Source organism: Petaurus breviceps, unplaced genomic scaffold (genome assembly GCF_028583685.1).
Source record: "Petaurus breviceps papuanus isolate PSGF00001 unplaced genomic scaffold, PetGlider_PUasm1.0 216, whole genome shotgun sequence".
In the NCBI taxonomy this organism is placed as follows: Eukaryota; Metazoa; Chordata; class Mammalia; order Diprotodontia; family Petauridae; genus Petaurus; species Petaurus breviceps.
Genome location: NW_027185867.1, coordinates 1,395,584 through 1,416,096, shown reverse-complemented (window position 1 = coordinate 1,416,096; position 20,513 = coordinate 1,395,584). Strand labels below are relative to the sequence as shown.

General features: G+C 34.2%; 2 protein-coding genes across 3 annotated transcripts in view; both read left to right on the top strand.

Annotated features, from left to right (window-relative positions):
• The window catches only part of TWF1 (twinfilin actin binding protein 1), a 372,084-nt gene that overhangs the window by 6,756 nt on the left and 344,815 nt on the right, over positions 1 to 20,513 (top strand). The gene's annotated exons all lie outside the window — the stretch shown is intronic.
• NELL2 (neural EGFL like 2) overlaps positions 1 to 20,513 on the top strand; it is a 178,502-nt gene that overhangs the window by 93,044 nt on the left and 64,945 nt on the right. Inside the window, exon 11 of the mRNA XM_069094241.1 lies at positions 12,121 to 12,223. Coding sequence (XP_068950342.1) covers positions 12,121 to 12,223 — 103 coding nt within the window. The remainder of the gene's footprint in view (positions 1 to 12,120; positions 12,224 to 20,513) is intronic.

Genomic DNA, 20,513 nt, shown 5'->3' with positions numbered 1-20,513 from the left:
TAGGGAAAAGATTGTCCTTCTTTTGCTTGGAATGGACCTTAGATTTGCAAACCTGAGGGCTGAAGTGCACCCATTGTATTCATACTTACCCCAATCCTATAAAAGTTAGCAGATGTTTATTCAGGTCAGTCAGAGAAGGAATGGTCAGAATTATCTCAATGGGCCACCATTCATTCTTCAAGTAAGCCTGAAAAAAAGTGACTGAAATTTACTGTTCCTGCAGAAGCTCCTTGAGATAGGGACCTAGACAAGTGAAAAGAAAATTCCTCAATTTGGGAAGAAACTAAAGCACCCTTGCAGTCTAGGCTAGTCTATTGAGTATACACAATATCAAAGGGGAGGGGTATGAAAGTAAGTGACAGTGTAATAGAAGGATAAAATTTTCTATCCTTAGAAAGGATAAAACAACTAAACATTGAGATGAAGAAAATTTAATTAAAACCTAAAGCACAAACAGATAAATCAACAGTGAGGGTGCTAAAATTAAAGAAGTCTGCACACTGAAACATCAAAGACTACAATATTTTTTTATAAATAAATGTTACAAGACAAGGAAATTGAATTCACTTTCAAAACATTGTCAAATCCTAAGAGATATAAGAAACCCAACAAGATGTGTTAGAATGATTCAAAAGAGAAAAGGAAGTTGTGCATAGTAGATTTGCAGTTTTATGTACAATCATCTTTTTTATGTATTATGTTTTGGAAATGCTTGTTTTATTCCTTAAATTTAAAATAAAATTTAATAATTAATCAAAAAAGTAGAAATTAGAAAGGAAATAAATGTATGACCTTATGACCTGCACAGTAGAAATACTTGAGGCCACATTAGAAAGTCATTCCAAAAATGTTAAAGAGAGAATATATTTGGAAGAGAAATATACTGAAGTGAAGGACAACCTGGAAAATGAGAAGCAAAAGACAATAATCCTCAAAGACTACATAATCCCTATACAACCAAAAGTCAGTGATCTCAAAGAGAGATATATAAAGAAAAATTAAGTATTACTGGTCTTTCAGAAAAAAATGACAAATTGAAAAACCTAAATACTATTGTGCACATAAAATAATACAAGAAAAGTTCCAACAACATCTGAGATAAGAAGTCAAAATATCAATAAAAAGAATCTACAGATCACTTCTGAGAGAGAAAGGAAAGCCTATACTTAGTAACTCTAAGACACATAGAAAATAAATTCTATAAGAAACCAGGAGAAAGATCTTCAAATACTAAAGTTAGGAAATTCACATAAACCAAGATTATTCTATGTCTGCTAGAAACCACAGAAGGGAATGGAATAACATTACATAAAGCAAACTCCAAACTAAGGATATATAATACATAATAATAAAGGTTAAATAAAAAAACCATCCAAGAAAACAATCATAATAGAAAGACTGACATGTATTTCTTGGCCCATTGAACCCCATTCAGTGGGTTAATAATTAAAAATAAAAGAAAGACATTTAAAATGCCTTCTTAAAAAGTACAAAAAGGAAGAGGATTCTTGGAACAAGGCAGAGTAAAACAATTTTCCTCCTAAGACAACTTGAGAAGACTTCCAGTAGATGAGGCTCAATTTAAGTGAAGTGCAAACACCTCCAGGTAGACTCTGCTGAATCAACAAATGAGTCCTGAGGCAGCTAGATTGGGAGGCAGTCTCATTCAATGGCTGATAAGTAGAAGATTAAAAGACCTTCCACCACCAAGGGATGCCAAGCACAGTTTTGGGGGAGAAGTAGCACATGAAGAAGTAGCATATGCCTAGTGAGTTCAGTAGCAGAGGGGCAGGGACCCATAAGGGCTATGGGCACCTTCAAGATTGTACAGTCCCTGGTTTCATTTCCAGGGCAGGGAGTGCAACTGTAGTTTGAAGTCACAGAGGGACCACAGACACAACAGCATTTGTAGGACAGCATGGGTGCAGATCCTAGGCATGGCTTAGGAGTGGAGAGGAGTGCCCAAGGTTGGGCCCCAGTCCGAGATCAGAAAATAACAGTAAGAAGAACCTTATGCTTGGGACATCATTCCCTACCTACACCTTGGGACTAGAACCTGATTATAATAATAGCTGCTAAAAGCAAAATAAAACAAAATACAAATAACATTGAGTAAACAAAAGAGAAAGAACCTAGCCTTAGATAGCTACTATGAAGACAGAGAAGATTTGGGTTCATATTCAAAGGAAGATAATGGAGCAAAAAAAAAAACCACTTCTTTTTCAATGAGAATCATCAAATAGTCCCAAGTACAAAAAGAATTCTTGGAAGAACTTAAAAAGGCCTTTAAAAATCAATGTGAGATAGTGAGGAAAAATTAGGGGGAAAATGAGCAATCCAAGAAAACTATGAAAAGAAAGTCAACCAAATGGAAATAGAAAATCAAAAGTTTAAGGAAGAAAATAATTCCTTGAAAACTAGAATTGGACAAGGGAAAGCTAATGATATTATAAAGATATTATAATATTATGATTATATTATAACCAAGAAATAATAAAACAAAATGAAAAAATAGAAGATGTGAAAAATTTTATCAGAAAAACATCTTATTCAATGAACAGATTGAGGAGACACCAATTATAAGGGAATCAAAAAGGTCAAATTGTTTACTTATATGTGAAAATGTCATCAGTACTCTTATCGTGTTCATCATTATTTTGGTAGTTTGGGGGGAAAAAGCCTTGGACTGAGCCTTGTTTAATGGGATTATTCTTTTAAAAACTTTATAGGGAGAGATAAAAAGGAGCAATTATGTCATTAAAATGAGACATAAAAGGAAGAATTAATAGAGAAGAAGAAAGTGAGGAGTGGGAGGGCAGGTAGTGCTGGGAACCTTACTCTCAGAAATAAAGAAGAAACATTATATATATATATATATATGTATAAAAGTCTCCTAAATTCAGGAAGAAATAAGAGGACAAGGGGATAGGGTTGGGGGAGAAGATCAAGGAGAGACTCTTAGAGAGGTGGATAGGTTAAGGAATAGGAGGGTAAGATAGCTGGTAAAAGTAAATTAGAGGAGTAAGGAGGGATAGGGTAAATAGGGTGAGAAGGAAAAATAGGAAGGAGAAAATGCACAACAAGTAATTATAGTTTAGAATGTGAATGGGAAGAATTTACTCACAAATAGATAGCAGATTAAAAATCTGAATTCAACAATATACTGCTTTCAGGAAACACAATGAAAATGATAGATACACATACATATAAAGCAAAGGAATGGAGTAGAATCTATTATGTAAAAAAAAAGCAGGGCTAGTAAACATGATCTTAGAAGGGATTAAAGCTAAAATAGATTTAACTAAAAGAGAAAAATAAGTAAATTATACTGTCATCAACATTATTCGATATTGTTTTAGATCATGTAAAATACTTAGTAAAAAGTACCTGAGAGTATACCTGCTAAAACAGATGCAGGAACTATATGAACATAAACATAAAATACTTTTTATACAAATAAACTCAGATCTAAATAGAGTAATATTTATTGTTCATAGGCAAATAAAACCAACAATTTTACATAACACCTTAATTTATTGCCATCCCAATTAAATTACTAAAAATTATTTTACTGAGTTAGAAAAATAATAAAGTTTCCTTGGAAAAACTAAAGGCCAAGGATTTTTTTTTAAAGAGAAAAAGAGATGTAAAGGAAGGTGATTCAGCAGTATTAGACTGTGTGGGGTACCAGGACCCCAAAAATTCCCTACCCAGAAAAATTAAAAGTTAGAGCTATCTTGAGAAAAAACAGAAAGTTTATTCATTTCTCATGAGAAGAGGGCATCCCTTCCATCAGTGTGAGCCAACAGAATGAGGCATTACAAAAGACAGAATAAGAATTTATACCCTAACTCAATCAAGCCCCCTACCGCCTCGTCCCCGTTGGCTGGGAGGCGGGACAGTGAGCCAAGGTATTGTTCATGTCCTTATTTGGTAGATGCTAAAGCAAGGGAGGGAAAAAGGTCATAAGTAGGAGTGGAGGTTGAAAGCCTCTGAAGGGGCCTAATGCTGATAAAACAAAGGTGGAGTTCAAAAGTTGAAAGACTCCTGAAGGGGTCTAATGCTGGTAATACAAGGGTGGAGGTCAAAAGACCCTTGAAGGGAGCCTAATGCTGATATGGCAGTAGTAAAGAGGGAGGAAGTGTGAAACCAAAATTCTGGCTTGCTCCCATAAATCTTGTGGGCTGAGAAGTTTTCATCAATCTCATTCAAGACTTTAAATTAAATGAGGGCACTGCTCCTTGGGAAGTCTGAGCAGCACTTTGAGCTATGGAGTAGAAAATTTCATAGGAAATACTTTTTAAATGAAAAGAGAGCAATATTTCTGAATATGTTTGCCGAACAATGTACAAATCCTATCTACCAACAGCATAATTGAATTCAAATTTCAAGATGAGGATATTAAACCTATAATCAAAAAATGGGGAGAAATTAACAGGAATTTTTGTCACATTTCTGTTACCAAATTTGACTTAACTCCCCATTCATTTGAGAGTGAAGACAAAACTCTCTTCCTCTGAGTAGTCAAAAGAATTTCAGAGAAAATTTAATGAGGATGATAGAAACACCATTCTTGTCATTATTATATATGATTCCTTTACCAATATAAGACTATTCAGGATCTTACTGGATTATAGAAATACAAGAATTCACTTGGCTGAAAAAAGAATTGTTTTGGGTTGTTAATTTATGCATGCAATTACGAATGCAATATGATAGTGTAGTCGTAGGCCATATAAATGTCCTGGATGTGACAAAGGATTAATCTTTACGATATATATATATATATATATATATACATATATATATATATATAGATGCATATACATCAGGAACACAAAATTGAATACTTCAAAAAAGTCAGAAGAGCCATTACCAATAGATAAACATTTGGTCAAAGGATATGAGTGGTCAATCCTCAAAATCATCTATCATATCTATAGCCATAAAAATACTCTAAATCTCAATGAATAGAAAAATGAAATTTAAGGAACTCTGAGGTTCTACCTCATGCCCATCAGATTGCAAAGATATCCAAAAAAGGAAAATGACAAATGTTAGAGGGGCTATGGGAAAACATGAATATCAATGGACTTTAGGTGGAATTTTTCTAGCTATTCTGGAAAACAATATGGAACTGTGTCTCCAAAGTCACCAAGCTGTACATACCTTTTGACAATGCATAGAGATCAAATAAAGAGGAAAATGACCCCATATCTATCCATACACAGTAGTCATACCAACTCTTTTTGTAGTGGCAAAGGACTTTAAATTAAGAGAAAGTGCCTATCAATTTTGGAATAAAGGAATAAATTATGGTATGTTAAATGTAATAGAATGTAGTTGAACTAAATAGATGATGAAAGAGATGGCTTCAGAGAAACCTGAAAAGATTTGTTAGAAATAAAGGAGAGTGAGGAAAGAACCATGGGGACAATTTGTACTGTGAAAAAAACATTGTAAAGATAAACAGTTTTGACAGGCTTAACATCTCTGGTATTCAATGACCAATCATAATTCCATGGAACCGGTGATGAGGAATGTACTCATCTTCTCACAGAGAGGCAACAGGCACAAAATGCAGAATGAGATATATATTTTTGGATGTAATCAATGAAAGAATTTGTTTTGGTTCACTGTATATTTGTTACAGATTTTTTTTTATTTTAAGGGAGAGGGATAGAGAAATGACTCAGGGAAGTCTAGGAGATGTAGGAATAATAGGTATCAATAAAGTTATTTTTTATATAGTGGGAAAACCACAGGGAAAACTGCATTAATTAATAGCTAGTGAAATGTGAATTTCTTTTCTAAAAGGTACAGAGTTGTGGGATCAGCAGAAGCCAGTGGAAAATTTACTTACTTTTCTGGCACTCAGTTGATAAGCACAGGTGATGTACCTGAGTATTTAATCTATTGACTTTTCAAAAATTCTTAATAATTTTACTTTAACTAGAAGAAAATCAAGGCTTAAAAAAGGTAATTTGATACAGTCAAAGTTACTTAGCAAATTAGGTCAAGACAAAAAGCATTTATTAAAATGCCTACTCTTAGAGAGACCAATACTGGTCTTTGACAGTTGGTTACTATCACTCTTTAGACTTTCAGTTCTCTCATAATATGTCTATCTTATATCATTGTAGCAAACCTGAAAGTTGGACTCACAAACTATACCTTCCCTTTTGCCTTATAGATCCCCAGAGAGTAAATAATGTCCTGAGTTCTAGAGTTATCCTGTGGATGACTGTTTTTAAAACTACGGATTATTACTGTCATGTGTGCTTCAATTAGTAGATAAAATTATTCCTTAACAGAGGCATTTTTCCAAATAATATAGCAAGAACAATAGGTACAAAATATTCCTTTCATAAACCCAGGTTGCAGTTACCCACAAATTTACACATCTATGTGAAAAGTGGACTCAAATTTCAATGATTCAAAGTTCAATAATACTGAGGCACAGATAGTATATATGGATGACAAAGGCATTTCATAACTCCTGGTACTGCCGAAGCTAGAAATCCTTTCTTACCTCTTAATGTAAGAATGTACACATGCATTCTCCACCACCACCACCCTGTCCCTTTGGCTTATGTATCTCTGCCAGGTGGGTTGGTCAGCTGATACCTCTCTATAGTCCAGTCTCACTCTCTGCTCCTAATATTTCTTCTTCCCTTGAAGAACTATAATTCTGTATATGTGTCATTCAGTCAATGTTTCAAGCATTATGCTAAAGGCTAAGGATAAAAAAAAAAAAAAACACCAAAAGATAGTTCCTGCCCTCAAGGTGCTCACAGTCTAATGAGAGAGACAACATGAAAACAGCTATGTTCAAACAAGCTATATAAGAAAAATAATTGGAGATAATCAAGAAAGGAAATGTGGGAGGAGATTGAGAAAGTCTTCCTTGAGAAGTTGGGATTTTATCTAGGACTTGATGGAAATATCCAGCAAAGTAAACTGAAGAGAGAGTAGCATTCCAAAAACTAAGAGAAAAAAGAGTATCAAGGAGAAGTATCAAGAAGTATCAACAGTATCAAAAGCAGCAGAGGTCAAAAAGAATGAAAATTGAGAAAAATATTGAATTTGGCAATTAAGAGGACATTAATAACTTTTCAGAGAGCAGTTGTGGTTGAATGATGAGGCCAGAAGCTGAATTGCAAAAAGTTAAGATAGTGAGGGAAGAGGAAATGGAGGTTCCTATTGTAGATGGCCTTCTTAATGAGACATGGGATAACAGCAGGGATGGAAGGATCAAGTGAGGATATATTTTTTTTTAAGTATGATGGAGACATGAGCATATTTGTAAGTAGCTGGGAAACAACCAGTGAACAAGGGGAGTTTGAAGACAAACGTGAGAGTGGGGGTGACAGAGGAGACACTTTGCTAGAGAAGATGGGATGGAATGTGATCACTTGTGCATTTAAAGGTGTTTGAACAGGTAAGCAGAAGGGTTACCTCTTTGTGTGAAATAGGAGAGGTCAATATATTGGCAGAAGGCATCTGAATGATATGAAATAAGGACAAAGGGAGAAGAGGAAGCTCTTGGTAATACTTTAATTTTTTCAGTAAAATATGAGTCAAGGTTTTCAGTTGAGAAAGAAATGGAAGGGACACTATGAGAGGTTTGAGTTGGGATGAAAAGGTTGGGATAGTGAGTTAATTGAGAGTGTATAAAAGGATTTCCTGGCAGCAGTGAGGGCCCAGTTGAGTTTATGTAATGTAAATTTGTAGTGGATACAGTCAAAATGGTTTCATAATTTTCTACAGCTTAATACAGTAGTATGTATGTAGGAGTAAAGGCAACACATGTTGGGAGTGATCCAAGGATGAAGCTTAGGAGGCTGAAATCAGTGATATAAGAGGGCAAGGGACTTCAGAGAAGAGGATCAAGTAAAGTTGAACTGTTTCATCAAGAAGGAAAGGAGGTGGTGTCTTGGAAGAGAACTGAGGGATTGAGTTCAGAGTGTGAACAAAGAGCAGTATTTGGTATTTGAAGGCAGAGAATGTCAATATGTTGTGATCAGATCAAGGAATTTCTGAGTTCATGAACATGAAGGGTGATTTGGGGGGATAGCAATGATCATTCCTGTCTGATCTTAATAAAGGTCTTCAGTTTGATCTTAATAAACTAAAAAGTCCCCACCATAAAGAATTGAAAGTCTAAGGATGCTAAAGACATATAACCATAAAAAAGAAAATAATATATTCAAGTAAAGCCTCAAAGAAAAGTAGAGCTTAGCAACAAAGTTAACTAGAATTCCAGGAAGAGATTTTTTAAAAGAGTTGAAATAGATATTATAAATTAAATTAAAGTACAAGAAGAATGAATTGGGAGAAAAATGAGAGTTTTGGAAGAAAGACCTGGAACAGGAATTGGAGGAAAGACTTGAAAGCAGAATAAATAGTTTAATATGAAGGATACAAAACTTTGCCCAAGGAAGACTACTAGAAAATTATAATGACTAGAGGTTAGTGGCTACATGAGACAGCAAGAACTATTAAAAGAGAGTCAAAACTCTGTGAAAAAATAGAAGAAAATGTAAGGCATTACATAAAAAAACAATCTATCTGAGAAATATTTTAAAGACATTTAAAGGAGAGGTACTTTAAGAATCTTTGGACTACCTGAAAGCTATGACCAAAAATGAGTTTGAATACCACATTTTAAGAAATCATGAAGGAAAGGTTTCTTCTGTATTAGAGGCAGAAGGAAAACTAAAAATAAAATGCACTACCTAATTACTAGTACGAATCTTAGGTATAGGTTTTACATTTTCCATACATGAGAGGTAAACATTCTGTCCTTATTGAGTGCCTTGTAATCGGTCATTGGTACATACCTTACATTTCTCTTGGCTCCTGTATGCCAAATCTTTTTTGACTTGAGGGTTTTGTTTTGTTTTTAACAGTGTCCTGAAAGTCTGACAGTTCATCAGATGTCCACTTTTTTCCCGTTCAAAATCATGCTTAGCTTTGCTGGGTATGAGATTTTTGTCTGGAGGCCCAGTTCTTTTGTGTTCCAACACCTGCAGTCTTTTAGTGTCACCAGTGCTAGCTCTTGTGTGATTCTGTTTGTGGTACCATCATATGTAAATTTTTTCTTGTTGCTCTTACTATTTTGTCCACTATTTGGGAGTTTCAGAATTTAATTATAATATTCTTCTGAGTTTTCCTTGTAAGATCTCTTTCAGGTGGTGATCAGTGGATTTTTTTTTCGTATTTCTACTTTGCCCTCTTGTTCTAAAGCTACAGGACAATTTTCTTTAATTATTTTTTGTTTTATTGTATCAAGATTATTTTTTTATCAGAACTTTCAGGTAGTCCAATCATTCTTATGTTTTCTCTTCTTGATCTGTTCTCTAGATTCACTGTTTTTCTTATGAGATGTTTCACATTCTCTTATTTTTCCATTCTTTATATTTTGTTTTTTTATTTCTTCATCTCATAACTTCTCTGGCTTCCCCTTGCCCAATTCTGATTTTCAAGGAGTCATTTTCTTCCTTAATATTCTGGATCTCCTCTTCTAATTGGTTGACTTTCTTGTAATAATCTTCTTGTTTTTCTTGTGTTATTCTTATTTTTCTTTAAAATTTTCCTCAATCTCTCTCATTTAATTTTTAAAGTCTTCTTTAAGTTCTTCAATGAATTCTTTTTTGGCAGATGACCATTTGACATTACTCTTTGGGTTAGAAGTGGATTTCTTTGTTTCAGTATGCTCCTCTGAAGATGAATTCCAGTCTTCTCTAATTCCCATGGTAGCTTTCTTTGGTTGGGTTCTTTCTCCTTTGCCTGTGCATTATTTTTTTTGTAATAATTTAGTTTTTACAATCACCTCTAGACCTGGGGTGTGGTGGATGGTGTCTCTAGTCTCTGATACTCTTCAGTTCTCCTCTCTGATATTGAACTCAAACCAAGTCCTCCAACCTCCTATAAGTGCCTACAGCCAGATATCTGTCATCTGGTCCCCAATGCTTCTGCACTCACCCAGAATCTGGCATTCCTTGTCAACAGAGGTTCCCTTGATCTTCCCCAGGTCAGATGCTCAACTCCTCTCACTGTTCCTGGGGTAAAAGTTCCTGTGACAGCCAAGGCAGAACCCAGCATCCCTAGGACTTGGGGCTTGTTGTTTAAGCAGCTTGCTGCTTGTTGTTAAAGAGGTCCTAGCCTATTCTTCAAAGGGAGGAAATCTAGTCCTGGGATTTTTCTTCAGGTCTTCTCCAATTGTCCAAAAAAGACCCCTGTTCTGCCCCTACTCTTATTTGTTTTAACAGCTATATTTTTACCCAGAAGCACTGTTTTATCTCTTTTATGGAAGAAAAGTTTGAGAGCTTGAAATTTTCTGTCCTACTCTGCCATCTTCCCAGAATCCTCTCCTGTAATTTTAATATTACTACAAGTTCATAGTAACTCTCAACATGAGATCACCAGATTTTTTTTAGTTACTGTCAACACTAAAGGAAGAGTAGATTTTGACTCCAAGATAATATAAAAGACAATACTTGCTTCTAGGTCATTCCTGATATTATTAGACAGACTATATTCATTCATTAACTTATTAATTTATTCAGCATTTGTTAAGCATCTTCTATCTTTAATGTACTGTACTTTTTGTTTTTACAACAATAATTAATAAGTGGCTAATAAGTGGGTCTTGCTTTTAAATAGCTTACAACTACCTGATACATAAATTTATAATTATATAGAAAATTAATTAAATCTAGAACATTTTTCTTATGTTACATTTTCTTATGTAATTTTTTTTTTTGCTTTTTTTGGAGGGAGGAAGGCAGGGCAGTTGGGGTTAAGTGACTTGCCCAAGGTCACATGACTAGGAAGTGTGTCAAGTGTCTGAGGCTGAATTTGAACTCAGGCCCTTCTGACTCCAGGGCTGGTGCTCTATTCACTGCACCACCTAGTCACCCCAGTATATGTATGATTAATGTTGTGACTCTCACTACTCATATTTAGACCCTCAATCTGAAGATCTGGCCATCTATTTAAATGACTCTAAGGAAGGAGAATTTGGATATGGGCAGTAGCATTTAACATCTGGTCCCAGGTATGGATCATCTCCAGACCATTGCCAGATAAAATCTCAATTGATTACACCATAAATAATGGTGTCTTGGCTTTATGTCTGAATGACTATCTGTTGACCTTAGAAAGAGTGGAGAAGATTTTGAAATACGCACTGAAATATTTAAAAATAGCATCTAGTCAGGAAACTTGATCATAGTAAAGCTTATTCCATTACTTCAATGGCTGTGATCTCAAAAAACATCCTTGACATGATTTGTACATTGATGATACATTCACAGAACTAGACCAGACAGTAATCTTGGACAATAAGAATTGTGCTTCCAGTATCATAGATATTACCATATCCTTTGAAAGTAGATATTCTGCCTGCCAATTGGCCAGGGCTGTCAAGATTGAGAAATATCAGATGACCTGTCAGCATCTGGTTCAGGAAAGCTACAGAGTATAATGCTATTCAGTGCTGTTGGGGGCCCTAGGAAGATGGGATTCAGCTATGTCTTAGATATGCTAGCCTAAGGAAGAAGTTTATGGCATGGGGCTTTATCAGATGAAGCAGGAACATGTACATCAAACATATAACAGGAATTCAAAATGAGCTCTTGAGATGAATTTAACAAGAAGAAATTATATATCTTTATTAATTTATATGCAATGTTCTATGTTTCTTTTATCTATTTTATGATTCAAATGTACAGATTGAATATTTGTTTCTTTAAATCTTGTATTGTACTTTTAATATTACTGGGTATTTCATTATTTATCCCTATAAAATATAATGTGATTAAAAAAACCCACCTCTAAGTCTGTTAATTTGAACATTAGTTGAATAATGTATAAATATCTTTTCTCCTCAGTGTTGCAGATTGGATCACAACCTGACAGCTGTGGTTTTGTGTAATTTTTGTCAAGAGACTGTGCCACCACACCAGGGAGGGGGGCATTTGGTAATTTAAGTGGGGAACATTGTGGCTTATTCCAAGTCCAGGGTCAACCATATTCCAAAACTATCCTAGTCAACAATAAACAAGAATTTTGAAATATTGATTGCTTTTCTATAATGAAATTTTTGTTTGACAGGACAAAACAATGAAGTTTGTTGAGAATTCAGTCTGCCAGCCCTTGAATTGTCCAGATTCCCATCATATTACTTTACCTCATAGCTGCTGCAAAGTTTGCAAAGGTGAGTTAAAAATAAGTGATGGTTTATGTTCATATTTTCTTTTTGATGTTTAGTTCTTATTGACATTCAACAGGTTTTTTTATGAGAAAACTATTTGCAAAGAATCATAGTTTTCTACTGAAAAACCCCCTTCCCTTTTATCTAATCTCAATTAGGTGACTTTCCCTATTGTCTTAATGTTCTTATGTTGTGCCTTTTACCAATTCTGAATCACTCTTATGACCAGCTTTCATATTTTGTGCTCTTGAGCTTCAGAGAATTTCTGGAGAAAGTCAAAGAGCCAAAATGTATAGTAATACTTTTACAGCACCTCTTCTGGGGCCATTAGCCCAACTTACACTACACTGTCAGTTTAGGATCACAGAAGGAATAAATCTACTTTCCTGAGGGTTTTAGAATAACTCTAAAGGGTGTGGTTTATAGTGATATAACTTCTAAATCCCCATCCTATGTAGCCCCTAATACTAATCAGCCAGTAAATTAGCTTTTTCAAAGGGAATATATATTGGGAATATAATAAGAACCATAGTTAAAAATTCCTCCTTCCTCCCTAGTCCATGGGTTTATTGTCCCCTTCTACACATAAGATCTCTGTGGATTATTGGTTCAGATTTAAAATACACTTTTTCAGGGTGGCCAGGTAGCACAGGGAGTAAGAGCACTGGCTCCAGTGTCGGGATGACCTGGGGATCGAATCCAGGCTCAGACACTTAGCACCCAACCAGAAACACCTGGCCATGTAACCTTGAAAAAGTTACTTAACCCCGATTGCTTAAAAAATAAATAAATAAAATACACTTTTTCAGGAACATATGAGGACAAACTGAAACTTGGCCCAGGAAGTCTTTGTGGAACTCTTATAAAGTTTTCCTTAATTGCAACTCTTCATTGGGCTTCAAAGAATGGTGCCTTTTTAAAGTCCATGAACAGTATTTATCTATGTCACAAGGAATGATCTCTGAAGCTTCCACAGTCCTCTCAGGATTGTCTTTCTGCCTCCACTTTCAGGCACTTCTGTCATTGGCTACTCCTCCTCCTGTGGATTCTCCTATTGACTCCAGTTGCCAATGGAACTTCTGATGGTTTTGATGATTTTTCTAAACTCACTGTGCCTGGGTACTACTATTTCAATGTAATTGCTCATTTACGAAAAAGAGAATAAAAATAAAAAAGAAACAGCCAGTTTGAGGAACTGGACATCTTTTCCCATCTACCTACCTCTCCCAAGAAATTCAAATCGATTCTTTTTACTTGAAAACCATCAAGGCAGAGACTGAGAGATTATCTACTCAAATCTTTTCTATGTGTCCACAGTTCTAGCTTAGCCTCTTTTGGGTCCATCTATGAAGCCAATTTGAAGGCTTTTCATCATCGTAAAATACTAGTTCTTCAATTATTCATGACTGAGAATTAATTTCCCAAAGTTCCACATGGTATATATGTGTACACATTCTATATAATCAATTAGAAAGGTCGAATCCAAGCATACCCTAAGCACTGGGCCCTTATTAACCAGCATCTCAATATAGTTCTATGATCTGCTTCCCAGGATTGTCGTGAGGAAATTACTACAAATTTATCCTAATTTCATTTGGGATCTCACTTATATCTGTTGCATTTATTCACCTCTTGTAATTTCATTAACATGCTCTGCGCTGTTTATTAAAATCCTTCTGTGTTAAATTCAAACCACCAATCTTACCCTATCACTTAAGAAAGAACATGTCAATGAATTGGCCATGTATTTAAAAAAAAACTAGATAATCAACAAATAAAAATAATCCAAAACAGAAATTCTGAAAAATCAAAGGTGAGATTAACATAATTGAAAGTAAAAAAGAAGATTGAATTAATAAATAAACTAGGAGCTTGGGGGGAGGGGAAGGGGAGAAACCAATAACAGAAGTAGCCATTAGTTTACTTTGTTTAAAAATAAACTGAATTGCCAGTATCAAAAATGAAATAGTTGAATTCACAGCCAATGAAGAAAAAAATCATTAAGAGCTCCTTTGTTGGGTATTTTGCCAAATTCCATGCCTATAAAACTGATAGCCTAAATAAAATGGATGAGTATTTACAATAATATTATTAAATTTATGCAAATAACTTTACCTTAGAGTTATTTAAGCCATAAATAAACTCCAAAAGAAAAAATTCCTACATTCAAATATGTTTACAGGTAAATTCTAGCAAATGGTTGATGAGCAGCTTTATAATAATTAATCTAATTAATTATATTTATATATTTATTTACATGTATTTATTATCACATGAAGTAGTTATAATTAATATATGATAATTCCAATGCCACATAAACTTTTTTGAAAAATAGGCAAAAGAGAGGTCCTACCAAGTTCCTTCCAAGACACAGATATGGTCATATAAAATATCCTTATTGTTTAAAAAAAAAACACAGGAAAGCATAGTAATAGATGGAGCTTTCCTTAAAATGTTAAATAATGTCTATCTAAAACTGAATTTTTATGGAAACAAGTCTTTCTATATTATCACTATTTCTATTCAATATATTTTTGAAATGCTGGCTATAGCTATATGAAAAATAATAACACGTTCCTAAAAGAAACAAAGAACTTGATCAATTGGAGAAATATGTGGTGCTGATGATTTGGCCATTTTATTATAGAAAAAGTGACCAATTATGAAGCTAATATATAGTTTTGATAACTAATCAAGTTATTTGTGAAATGGTTTATTTAGTTCAGTCATTTTTCAGTCATGTCTGACTCTTCATAACACCATTTGGGATTTTCTTGGTAGATACTACAGTGACTTGCCATTGCCTTCTCCAGCTTATATTACAGTTAAGGAACTGAGGCAAATAGGATTAAGTGACTTGCTCAAGGTCATACATCTAGTAATTGTCTGAGGACAGATTTAAACTCAGGAAGATGAGTCTTCCTGATTCCAAGCCCAGTGCTCTATCCACTGTGCCAACTAGCTCTATGAGCTGGCTTATAGAGCTAGATTTTTTTAATGATAAAAATTCATTTCTAGAAGCAAATGATCTAGCACTAATAAAAAAGAGGTGGGAATTAAGGAGGACTAGAACTTCTATTATATAATATCAATCATCAAAACCATTTGGAACTAGATAAAAGATAAAGTAGACCAATGGAACAGACTAGACAATGGAGAATCTGAAACAATGGAACTCAGTAATCTGGTGTAATATAAATCCCAAAATAAATTGTTTAGGAAATAATCCCCATTTGATAAAAAAAAATACTGCTGGGGAAACTGGAAAGCATTCTGGAAGAAACTAGGACTTAATCCATGTTCTCCATGGATTACATCATGTTCTCCAATAAGTTCAACTACATCATGTTCTCCAATAAGTTCAAAAATGAATAAGTCATCTGAATATCAAAATGAAACCTTTAAAAGTGAGAAGAAAAGCTAATCCTATGTCTTTATAACTGCTGAGAGAAGGGCATGAATTCTGAACCAAACAAGAAATAGAGGCAAATTACACAGAGTAAAATAAACCATAAGTGAAACTGACCACATTAATAATAAAAATAGCAAATATTGTGTGATTATATAAAGAAATGAAGAAAACACTTTTTATAAGAAACAACATATATTTCTGTTAAAGACTCTCATATTAAAACATAGGAATAAATGCAACTTTCCTTAGTGATAAATAGTATCCATCTAATACCAAGAGCCAGCATGATCTGAAATGGGGATAAACTAAGGACTTTTCTAATAAGATAAGAGGTAAATCCTATTACCTATTATTACCATTACTATTCAGTATATGCTGTAAATGCCCATTATAGCTAGAAAACAAGAAAAATGTTGAAGGATTAAGTATAGACAAAGAGGGTAAAAAAACTATTGTTTGTTGCAGATGATATGATTAGAGAACCCCAGAAAGTCAACTGCAAATTAATTGAAACAATTGACAACTTCAGTAAACTTGCAGGATATAAATCAAACCCACAGAAATCATTAGCACTTAGGACATTATCAACAAAAACCAGTAATGAGAGACAGAAATAGAAATTTTATTTAAAATAACTGAAATTTAAAATACTTGGAACTCTACCTGGTAAGAAACATGTAAGCACTATGTAGTTACAATTACAAAATGTTCTTTACAGAAATAAAGGCAGATCTAAATGATTGGAGAAATGTTAAATGTTCACAGGTGAACTCAGACAATAAAATAAAAATAGCAATGCTACTATTTATTCAGTGACATATGATTAAACTGCCAAAGGATTACTTTCTTGAGATATTTTTTAAAAAAGAATGAAATTGCTTTAAAAAGTGGGAAGGAAGGGAATCTAGTTGTACCATACAAAGCCATAATAGTTTTGAAAAAAATTGGTAGGAAATAAGAAATAGAGAGTTTGATCAGTTGAACAGATTAGATACACAACATACAGATGCAAATGAACCCAGTTGGCTAGTATTGGACAAACCCAAAGATCCTAGATATGTGAGCAAGAATTCACTATTTAAAAAAAAACTGTTGAGAAAATTGGAAAGCAATCTGACAGAAATTGTGTATATACAAACATCTCCTATCATATGCTAAGACAAGCTCCAAATACGCATGATTTACACACAGAGGGTAACATCATAAATAATTTAAGTGAACAAGGAAGAAATTACCTATTAAATATATGGATAATGGAAGAGTTCATGGCTGGACAAAAGACTGAGAGATTTACAGGAGTAAAAATGAACAATTTTGATTGAATAAAATAAAAAAGATTTTGCCAAACAAAACCAACGCAGTTAAAATCAAAAGAGAGGAGGAAAAATAGGGGGAAATCTTTGCAACAAATTTCTCTCTGGTCTATTTCTGAGATAGATAAAAAACTGATTCAAATCTATAAAAATAAGACATTCTCCAATTTATAGTCAAGGGATATGAAAAGGCTGTTTTTAGAGGGAGAAGTCCAAGCTATCAATACCCATATAAAAATTTTCTATGGCACTAGTAATTAGAGAAATGCACCCATGAGATTGGCAAAGTTAACAACAAAAAAAGAAAATGGCAAATGCTGGAGGGGTTGTTGGGGAAAGGTACTTTGATGCAATATCAATGGAGCTGTGAAATGGTCTGACCATTCTGGAAAGCAATTTGTATATATGTACCCAAAGTTTTTACACTTTGAGTATCCTTTGACCTAAAAATATCACTATTTACATTTGGTGTCTATATCCCAAAGAAATCAAAGAAAAGGTCTCATGTACAAAAATATTTATAGGAACACTTATCATGGTGGCAAAGGATTGGGAATTGAAGAAATGCCTCTCAAGTAGAGAATGGCTGAACAAGTTATGGTATGTGAATATGAAAAAATATTATTGTGCTTTAGGAAATCATGAAAAGGATAGTTTAAAAAATACTCATTAGTATGTACTAATGCAAAGTGAAATAAGCAGGTCCTGCATGACAATTTATACAATAACCATATTGTAAATATGATTGTTGGTGATTGTTCTTCATGCTTGAAGATGATCAAAATGACATCACTATGTCAGAGTCAAGGTACAGCATATCTGACTATGACTGAACAGACCAATATAAGCTCAGGAAGGCTCTACCACAGATGAGCAACAAATAATCTATACAAGCATTTGGAGTGGAGATGTCTCTAAATTTGTGCCTTTCATGTTTGTTTTGAGCTACTGCAATTCTTTTTTGCTCATATAGTATAGCACCTTCTTCGATGCAAATGTGCCAGTGTCTCTCACATCTCACAATCAATTCCAAAGTTCTTCAGAGAGTGTCCTTGTATTCCTTTTTTCTGAACTCTGTGTGAGAACTTACCTTGTGTGAGTTCTCCATTAAATAGTCTTTTAGGCAAAAACAATTTTGGCATTCAAAAAGGGTAGCAAGCCCATCACCGTTATGCTCTCTACGGTAGCATTTGAGTACTTGGAAGTTCAGCTTGAGAAAGGATGGCAGTGTCTGCTAGTTTATCTTGTTAGATGATCTTCAGAATCTTTCTAAGACAATTCAAATAGAAGTGATTCAGTTTCCTGGCATGGCACTGGTATGCTGATTAGTTTTCATAGATATACAGCCATCAGGTCAGCACAACATCTCTGTTTGGTAGCCAGTCTAATATCATCTTTCCCATACTTTGGAGCCTCCCAAACACTGAGCTATCTCTAGCAATGTGTGCATCAACTGCACCATCTGTGTGGACATCCCTGGAAAGTATACTGTCAAGGTAAGTAAACTTAACCACAGCATTCAAAATTTCTCCATTTGCTGTAGCCAATGGTTCTACATATGGATGGTGTGGTCTTGGCTGGTGGAGAGCCTGTGTTTTCTTGATGTTAATTATTAGACCAAAATTAGCGCAAGTGACAGAGAACTGATCCATACTTTATTGCATCTCAGCCTCAGGGGCTGCGTTGAGTGCACAATCATTTACAAACAAAAGTTGCTCACACACTCTCTCTCCACTTTACTCTTGGTTTGGAGCCTTTTCAAATTAAATAATTTACCTTAAAACAAGGGTGAGGAATCCGTGACTTCAAGGTTAGATGTGACCTTCTAGATCATTGGGTGTGACCTTTTGACTGAGTCCAAGTTTTACAGAACAAATCCTTTTATTAAGGGGAATTTGTTCTGTAAAGTTTGGATTCAGTCAAAGGGCCACACTTGAGGACCTAGAGAGCTACATGTCGCCTTGAAGTAGCAGGTTCCCCACCTCTAACCTAAAGTGTGGTAGCTGACATTGATGCCCTTTTCATCATTGTTGAAGGTATCTGACAATACTGCTGAAGATGTCATACTAAAAAACATGCAAGAAAGTACATGGCCTTGCTTCACTCCATTGGTGACTGGGAAAGCATGAGAGCAATATCCCTTGTTCTGGTACTAGCATACAATACTGATATACTTCTCCAGGCAACCAAATTTTGTCATAATCTTCTATTGTAAACAACACTAAAAGACTTAATAATTCTGATCAACCTAATAACCAACCACAATTCCAAAGGATTCACTTTACTATCCACTTCCAGAAAGAGAAGTGATTAACTCAGAGTTCTGATTAGGGCATATTTTTTTTAGACATAGCAAATGTGAGATTTTGTTCTTTGTACATATTTGTAAGTGTATTTTTCTTGCTTTCACCATAAGCAAGGGAAAGAGTAGTGGAAGGGAAAAAAGTTATAACTGAAAATTAAGTTGAATTTAGAAAAAGAAATTTAACTATTATCATACTTTTACATACTTTTAGTATATACTTCAAAATAAATTAATTAGTTTAAATAACATTACATTTGTAGAGAGAATCTCAGAATTTTAGACTATAAATAGTAATAACTTGTATTGGAAGATTTTATTTTTTGCATATCTATGATTTTGTTGGTATGGGGGACTTCACAAGAAGAAACTCCATTTAGCAATGCAGATAGACACCTCCTTTGCAACTTATAGTATTAGCTTATTAGATGGAGTGCTGAAAAATTAAGTGATTTTCTTAGAGATACATAACATTTGTCACAGGTAGGACTTTAATCTAGACCTTTCTGATCCCAAGGCAGGATGTTCATAGAAATGTATGGTAATATCCATGTTTTATTTTCCTTCACTTTTACTAGAAAAGTCATTGAGGTACATATTGGAAGGAGATATACCTTGAGCTTTCATAGTCTCATTAATAAAACTTTTATGGATCCACATATGTTAGCATAAATGTGATGAGTGATAGGAAGAACTATATAGGTGCACATCAAAGAGAAATTGATTCATTTAATAAACATTTATTGGGTGCAAGATATTGTAGGTAGCAAGAGAGAGAATATTAAAACGTGACTTTTAACATAACAAGCTTGTTATGTGGTAAGAATGATGATATATGCACAAATGAACATATTATAAAGCAGAATATTCCAAACATCGGTTAAAACTTTTTTTTAATCCAACGCTTATGGAGACAAACACACTGCTTTTTACTGGATTTTCTGCCAGTCTAAATTTAATTTTGGGATTCTTTGAATTTTAAGATTAAACTGTGTAAATATCACCAAAGTAATTAGTTGTTTTACTTAAGTTTATTCAGTGGCTTGGGGGAATTTGGTGCCAAAGTAATTTGCCATGACATTTAGCCAGAAGAGGAAGCAAAAGGGTAAAAAAGAACTAAAGATTTTAATTCAGTCAATATGGAAAGTGAGACAAATATTCTAAAGCTCATGGAAATTGTATTGCACTTGTGTTTCTTCCATAGTAAATTACAACTGCATAAGTACAAAATGTAATTTTGATTCTCTATTAGACAATAAGAGGGAT